This window comes from Diadema antillarum, unplaced genomic scaffold, assembly GCF_040938485.1.
Source record: "Diadema antillarum isolate AM-2024a unplaced genomic scaffold, OU_Dant_1.0 seq00001234_RagTag, whole genome shotgun sequence".
Classification (NCBI taxonomy): Eukaryota; Metazoa; Echinodermata; class Echinoidea; order Diadematoida; family Diadematidae; genus Diadema; species Diadema antillarum.
Window position 1 is genome coordinate 2,456,544 of NW_027272022.1, and position 9,006 is coordinate 2,465,549.

A 9,006-nucleotide genomic window follows, 5' to 3' on the forward strand; every position below is an offset into this window, starting at 1 on the left:
GATCTTCAAGATCTATGATTTATTTTTTGACGGCGTTCTTCTTCTACTAATTGCTTTACTATATATATATATATATATATATATATATACATATAAATTTTGTACATAAAATGTGATGTGATCTGCAGTAGGAGCTAGTGACCGGCATGTTGCCATATGATATTCAGTAGGAGCTAGTGACTGGCATGTTGCCAAATGATATATTCAGTAGGAGTGACCGGCATGTTGCCATATGATATATGCAGTAGGAGTGACCGGCATGTTGCCATACATGATTTATTCAGTAGAACTGACCGGCATGTTGCCATATGATATTCAGTAGGAGTGACCGGCATGTTGCCATATGATATTCAGTAGGACTGACCAGCATGTTGGCATATATGATATATTCAGTAGGAGTGACCGGCATGTTGCCATATCACAACTGGTCGACTGGCATGTTGCCATATATATGATATATTCAGTAGGACTGACCGGCATGTTGCCATATGATATTAGTAGGAGTGACTGGCATGTTGCCAGCATACATGATTTATTTAGTGGAACTGACCAGCATGTTGCCATACATGATATAGTCAGTAGGAACTAGTGACCGGCATGTTGCCATATATTATTCAGTAGGAGTGACCGGCATGTTGCCATATGATATTCAGTAGGACTGACCGGCATGTTGCCATATATGATATATTCAGTAGGAGTGACCGGCATGTTGCCATATCACAACTGATCGACTGGCATGTTGCCATATATATGATATATTCAGTAGGACTGACCGGCATGTTGCCATATGATATTCAGTAGGACTGACCGGCATGTTGGCATATATGATATATTCAGTAGGAGTGACCGGCATGTTGCCATATCAAAACTGATCGACTGGCATGTTGCCATATATATGATATATTCAGTAGGACTGACCGGCATGTTGCCATATGATATTAGTAGGAGTGACTGGCATGTTGCCAGCATACATGATTTATTTAGTGGAACTGACCAGCATGTTGCCATACATGATATAGTCAGTAGGAACTAGTGACCGGCATGTTGCCATATATGATATATTCAGTAGGACTGACCGGCATGTTGCCATATGATACATGTATTAGTAGGAGTGACCGGCATGTTGCCATACATGATTTATTCAGTAGAACTGACCGGCATGTTGCCATATGATATTCAGTACGAGTGACCGGCATGTTGCCATATGATATTCAGTAGGACTGACCGGCATGTTGCCATATATGATATATTCAGTAGGACTGACCGGCATGTTGCCATATGATACATGTATTAGTAGGAGTGACCGGCATGTTGCCATACATGATTTATTCAGTAGAACTGACCGGCATGTTGCCATATGATATTCAGTACGAGTGACCGGCATGTTGCCATATGATATTCAGTAGGACTGACCGGCATGTTGCCGTATGATATCCAGTAGGCCCTGATGACTGGCATTGACTGTTGACCTATAATCAAATAATTCTTACATTATCTTTCAAAATCTGTTTGCCTTACTTGGAAGTTTGTTTGTTTTATTCTATTTATACAGTTCATCTGACATGAAGATCTAATTGTGGTTGCAATTAATGGTAGATGTCTCTGTCTGCTCCGAGAGTGAGAGACTGGGAGCATATCGAAACTCTCCATTTCAGGACACTAATAAAACGACTGTTGTGTAAAGTCTAATGAGTAGATGCGCTCGCACGTACTGTACTTGTGCGTTTGATATGCAGCATGCACACCACGTACTTGCCGCCGTATGCCGATCCCACAACAGTAAACGTGAGCCAGAGGCAGTGAACTTGTGGTATAATATCTCATTCGGACCACTACTTTTAGTGTTGTATTAATATATTTGTACTTGGTATCTGATCCAAAACCAGGCTTGATTTGCTTAGAATTCTGTTTTGAATCCTTTAAAATTGTACGGTTGCAATTATTGGTAATTCGCCGGGGATTCTACGTACGGGATCGCACTGTTTTCGTGCTTCTGCACGTCCCTAACGAACCAATGAGAGGATGGCACTCCGTCGATCGCTAACGGACAGTGTCACAATGAAGGCGTCCATTTTGTTTCTACGTATTTGTTTGTACGTAAAAAAACGTTTACTCCACTAATGCCTTCTCCTAAACAATGTACGTACCCATAATCCTTCAAGTGTTTCACTTTACCCCAGTGTTCTAGTTACCCCACTTTACCCTAATGGGGGTTGGCAGAAAATAGAAATAGTTGGCTCTGGATCGATGATGACTAACTTATTGATAACTTTCTCAGGAATTCACTTCTTAATGTTACTATTTAGTTTTTTATGTCATTTCTGCTAAGTATGCATTGTTTGATTTTGTACTATTATACATTCATTCGCACATACATTAAAGCACTATTCTTTAAATATTCATATACTTCTTTCCTTTTTGCATTTTCCTTTGTATTTTGTATAGCCTTTTGTTCGATAGAAACAAAAACATTGAATTCAAACAGCATCCAACCATTGGCAGATGATGATGTTTCACTTAAATTACCTTCTTCTTGACTGGAGGCGAGACAAAGATAGCTTCGTTAGTTCAAGAGGAATAGGGAAATACATACGCGCCGGTCCTTACGAGGAAGATACGCTTGTATAACTCAATTTCGTGGGTATAATTCACATTACATGATGGGGTTGAGAGGGCCTTCTACGGTTGCGGATGCAAAATGAATCGTTTTCTGTACGGAATATAAGATTTATCTCTTGAGTATGGCTGAACAGGCGACATTATGACCCTTTCTTGTGAAATTCTCTAGAGCCGTTATAATTATACATGAACATTAATATATATATATATATATATATATATATATATATATATATATATTTCAATAGCGTTTCCTTTGAATATACTTCTTTCCTTAAGATTGTTTGTCTGTAGAACTGCATACTGTAAAATTAGGTTGTGAGGAAACCATCATGTTACATGATACTATTATATGTATTATTAATGCGTTTCTTTTGAAACCGTATCGAACGTGCCTAATAGTGTATAAAGTTCAGTATACCGTCACCGCAATGATAATGAACTTGAGTTCCTTGATTCTTAAAGGCCGCCGGATGACTGCGCGCTGTCGAAATTGCTAATATCCAACAGTCATAACCAGCTTTACTTCATACCTTTTGTCCAGAGTTTTCTATTGAAGGATTTTCGTGTACAACTTTTCTGGTTCGTTTTGTAGATTAAATTGCGCTTATCGTATTCACAATGAATCACACGTGGATGGTATAAAAAGTTATCTGCAAACACTCATATCGGTGCTTTTTTGATCTCCGGCATTACTCCGTATTTCAAACGTTTCGTTACATGACAATACAGCTACACGGTATCAAATTGTTGATAATGCTGATTCTTTAATCATCATCAAAGCGCTTTTAACTCAAATAATTATGAGAATACGTTAACGTATGATTTATGAAGGCAATATGCATAGAAAGTAAAGATTTATATCCTTGACAGTTGCGGCTTCAGCCTCACACAGTTTTATACTGACGGTGACGGGTGCGACAGTGGGAGGAACTGTTGTGATTCTCGTTTTGGTGTTTGGTGTCATGATGACAGCGAGAGTGTGCAGTAGAAAGAAAGGTAGGTATAAACTCAATGTGAATTATGGGGTTATATTACAAATGAATATAAAAGGTAATGATTACATAATCTATTCATGCTCCCATCTCATGTAAAGAAAAGAAAGGGGAACTCTTTCTCTTTCCATTGATACCTAATTATGTTGACACATGTCATGCATAACTGAGTACATGAATTTTAAAGACAGCAATGACAAATTGCACTCTTTCCAAGTTTGAGTGTCACATGAAGGAACAGTGAATGTCTTGAATCAATGAGATCTGTCAGTGAAAGTGGCCAAATAAAAAGCAAGCCCGTACGGATGCAGATTTGTGTTTAAGGTCTGTGTTTAGAATTTCTTCTAACATTTTATGGTACATAACCTTCAACATGGCCACCTATCCGATAACGTGGTCACTCCTCTAAGTCCATTTATTCAACTCGTATTCAACACATCTAGCTCGCAGCAACAAACCATGTCTTGAATATGAAGAGAAAAATGGATGTTGTGTTGGCCTTTGTGGGAGTGACAAAGTTATCAACGACGATGACCATGTTGAAGGTTACATACCTAAAAATGTTAGAAGAAACCTTAAACGGACATACAGTCATGCAGGCTGGCCTGTTAAAATTGACCACTTTGATCGATAGATCCCATATACCCCGGCCCCCACTCAGGGATATATATATATATATATGAAGAGGTTGCAACCAAAAGGCGCTAAATCCATTGAAAAAAAGAAAAAAAAAAGGAAGCAAGCTCTTCATTGTATATATATATATATATATATATATATAATCAAGTCAGCACCATTTACATCAAAATATAAATGATTGTACTTGAAGAGTGATTTCAAGAGAAACATATCTAATTATGTGTATACACAAACATACATTTTTACCGTTTATATATAGTATCATATACTATCTTAAGAAACAAGTAGAGAAGACCGTTATTGTCCGTTTCTTTTGACTTCACGCTCTGTCTAGGGAACAAAATAAATCTGTTTGTTGTTAGGACAGTTTCCGTTTTCCTTCATTTATAATTGTTATTAATTTCTTAACATTTCTCTTTTTTATCAACGCTGTCCCATCCAATACTTGTTGGCACAAGTTATCGTAACACACAATGCTAAAGAGAGGCTTGAAATTATTGTTTTCTTTTACTTACTGGTCTCTTTTCCCTCAAACAGGTGCTAAACAGGATGAAACCTCTGCAACTTACCAAAGAGCTGATGGCCTGGATCAACGTGGTGACGCAAGAACGGTAAGTAACAAGGGGTACGCGAAACATAAAGAAACATGGAACACTTAGCCACCTCCATCGGGAATTCCTTGCAATGATATCTATTCTGCTTTGTTACACTTATTTTTCTACCTCTGTTTGTATTTCTTTCTCTCTCTCATTCTCCCTTGCTAAATCAATCTAAAGTAACCTAAACTTCGTAAACAATTTAAAATGGAAAGAGAATAACACGATTTGCTCGGCTTGCATCAACACTGCAGTTAACTTTACTGTATGTTGAGTCAGCTACTTACGTATTTTACAGAGCTTGCAATCACTACTGATGTCAATGTGTGAAGAAAATTGGACTGAATTATTACCATCAGTATTGATACACCGTGACTACCACCACCGCCGTCATTATCTTAATCCTTATCACTGATGTTGTAAGGTTGACGAGGATGGTTTGATATACATCTCAGTATCACACGAAGAAACTAGCTCTAACCAGCAAGCCACGCCCATCCGAACTGAAGATCAAACCATCTACTCCTCAGTCAGAATTGAAGACAATGGAATCCGAGTGAGTAGACGGTGCCAGTCACCTGACCAGAACTTTTTTTCGTCAGCTTATTTGAGGATATCGCTCTCTGAAAGTGCAATTCCAGCCCCATTTTCATGTTTTGACCGATAAAAAAACGGTACATCGGATAAAAACTTGTTACCGTCATATTATCATCCCCTCCCAAAAAAAAAAGAAAAGAAAAGAAATCAAAGCAAATTTCAAATAATTTGCTGAGATGTTCCCCTTTCTCTAAAGGTGGACATACCTTTATGATTATTTTTTTTTCGTCACTGAGTTATTAAGTGACACTTTGTTTTCTTTTTCTTTTAGTCCATGCGGCGATTTTCTTTGACTTACGTTATAAAAGTAGATGTATATAAGTATATATATATATATATATATATATATATATATATAATAATAATAATAATATATTTTTCCCCTTAATGAAGTACACCATATTGGGAAATTGCATTGTTTGTATATGCTTCAATGAAGGTGTGTTTTGTGCTTTTAAGAAGACATTCTCAAAGAGCTCTTACGAAGACCTCAAATTTATTAACGCAATATTTCCAACAAGAAAAACACACACAAATATGTCCAATCTGTGTAAAATGGAGTTCTACTTTGTTTTGAGCATTTCCTGAGTAAAATCATGCTGTGTCTGTTTTATACATTTTGTCCCTTGAACAATGGCGTGTGTTTCTTTCTATCAACGGTATAAAAATGTGAAGATATAAAACCTATTCATGTGTATGTTATAACTGACGTTACAGGTCGATGAGAACAAGTTGGTCTACTTCAGTGTGGCACATTCACATCGCCCGGACTCGTCCGACGTCCATGAACTCGTCCAACCGGAAGAGACCACGATCTACTCCAACGTCAACGGCAATAAGACTCCGGTTTCGGCCATGGAGGATCATGAGGACGATGTGCGTAAAACCGATGTCGTCGCCGAACTCTATGCCACCCCTTTCAAGGAAAACAAAGCCTAGGAGATTTATCGACAGCAGCCGAGTCTTTGATCGTCGGCCTTACTTGACAGTCCGACCTCACTATTCGGACATGTCGGGACCGGCACTCATCCGGATAAGGGATTTGGGCCGGATGTGGGAAACTCAGTGTTTAATACACGCAACTATACACCCAATGATAACTACATGTACATGTATAATGTATTAATTTTGAGCATAGGCGTACCCAGGATTTTTTAAAGGGGGGTGTTCAGTGGCGTACCGTGGGTCCAAAAATTGGGGGGGGGGGGGCACCTCATGGAAGCAACATCAGAATTGCATGACTGTACAATTAAATGCGAGCGAGCGGAGCGAGCGAGCTTGAAAATTTTGACATTTTACAGTCCCCAAACTGCCGTTTGTAGCTATATATGATAATATATGTATATATATATACATATATATGATAATATGTGTATATATATATATACATATATATATATTTGCTTTGGAAATCAAGGGGGTTGCACCAGGTGCAACTGCTGGCAGTTGCTGGCAGTAACATCAAGAGAATTGCATAACGATTAAATGCGAGCGAGCGAAGCGAGCGAGCTTGATAATTTTGACATTTTACAGTCCCAAAACTGCCGTTTGCAGCTATATTTTTTCGCTTTGGAAATTAAGGGGAGGGGGCGCACCGGGCACAACTACTGGCAATTACTGACAGCAACATCAGGAGAATTGCATAACGATTAAATGCGAGCGAGCGAAGCGAGCGAGCTTGAAAATTTTGACATTTTACAGTCCCAAAACTGCCGTTTGTAGCTATATTTTTTCGCTTTGGAAATTAAGGGGAGGGGGCGCACCGGGCGCAACTGCTGGCAATTATTGACAGCAACATCAGACGAATTGCATAACGATTAAATGCGAGCGAGCGAAGCGAGCGAGCTTGATAATTTTGACATTTTACAGTCCCAAAACTGCCGTTTGTAGCTATATTTTTTCGCTTTGGAAATTAAGGGGAGGGGGCGCACCGGGCGTAATTACTGCTGGCAATTACTGACAGCAACATCAGGAGAATTGCATAACGATTAAATGCGAGCGAGCGAAGCGAGCGAGCTTGAAAATTTTGACCCCAAACTGCCATTTGTAGCTATATTTTTTCGCTTTGGAAATTCGGGGGGGGGGGGGGGGCGCACCGGGCGCAACTGCTGGCGGTCACTGGCTGTAACATCAGGAGAATGGCATATAACGGTTAAATGCGAGCGAGCGAGGCGAGCGAGCTTGATAATTTTGACATTTTACAGTCCCCAAACTGCCGTTTATAGCTATATTTTTTCGCTTTGGAAATTAAGGGGAGGGGGCGCACCGGGCGCAACTGCTGGCAATTCCTGACAGCAACATCAGGAGAATTGCATAACGATTAAATGCGAGCGAGCGAAGCGAGCGAGCTTGAAAATTTTGACATTTTACAGTCCCCAAACTGCCGTCTGTAGCTATATTTTTTCGCTTTGGAAATTAAGGGGAGGGGGCGCACAGGGCGCAACTGCTGGCAATTATTGACAGCAACATCAGGAGAATTGCATAACGATTAAATGCGAGCGAGCGAAGCGAGCGAGCTTGAAAATTTTGACATTTTACAGTCCCCAAACTGCCGTTTGTAGCTACATTTTTTCGCTTTGGAAATTAAGGGGAGGGGGCGCACAGGGCGCAACTGCTGGCAATTATTGACAGCAACATCAGGAGAATTGCATAACGATTAAATGCGAGCGAGCGAAGCGAGCGAGCTTGAAAATTTTGACATTTTACAGTCCCAAAACTGCCGTTTGTAGCTATATTTTTTCGCTTTGGAAATTAAGGGGAGGGGGCGCACCGGGCGCAACTGCTGGCAATTATTGACAGCAACATCAGGAGAATTGCATAACGATTAAATGCGAACGAGCGAAGCGAGCGAGCTTGAACATTTTGACATTTTACAGTCCCCAAACTGCCGTTTGTAGCTATATTTTCTCGCTTTGGAAATTAAGGGGAGGGGGCGCACCGGGCACAACTGCTGGCAATTACTGACAGCAACATCAGGAGAATTGCATAACGATTAAATTCGAGCGAGCGAAGCGAGCGAGCTTGAAAATTTTGACATTTTACAGTCCCAAAACTGCCGTTTGTAGCTATATTTTTTCGCTTTGGAAATTAAGGGGAGGGGCGCACCGGGCGCAACTGCTGGCAATTATTGACAGCAACATCAGACGAATTGCATAACGATTAAATGCGAGCGAGCGAAGCGAGCGAGCTTGATAATTTTGACGTTTTACAGTCCCAAAACTGCCGTTTGTAGCTATATTTTTTCGCTTTGGAAATTAAGGGGAGGGGGCGCACCGGGCGTAATTACTGCTGGCAATTACTGACAGCAACATCAGGAGAATTGCATAACGATTAAATGCGAGCGAGCGAAGCGAGCGAGCTTGAAAATTTTGACCCCAAACTGCCGTTTGTAGCTATATTTTTTCGCTTTGGAAATTCGGGGGGGGGGGGGGGGGGGCGCACCGGGCGCAACTGCTGGCGATCACTGGCTGTAACATCAGGAGAATGGCATATATAACGGTTAAATGCGAGCGAGCGAGGCGAGCGAGCTTAAAAATTTTGACATTTTACCGTCCAAAAAC

The 9,006-nt window shown here is 40.3% G+C and overlaps 1 protein-coding gene across 1 annotated transcript; it reads left to right on the forward strand.

Moving 5' to 3' along the window:
* Positions 1-3,504: 3,504 nt before the first annotated feature.
* On the forward strand, positions 3,505-6,532 carry LOC139745105 (uncharacterized). Its single transcript, XM_071655525.1, has 4 exons — positions 3,505-3,618; positions 4,791-4,864; positions 5,274-5,405; positions 6,164-6,532. Exons 1-4 carry the CDS (start codon positions 3,585-3,587, stop codon positions 6,383-6,385), a joined length of 462 nt encoding a protein of 153 aa, XP_071511626.1. The 5' UTR covers positions 3,505-3,584; the 3' UTR covers positions 6,386-6,532.
* The last annotated feature ends 2,474 nt before the right edge of the window (positions 6,533-9,006 follow it).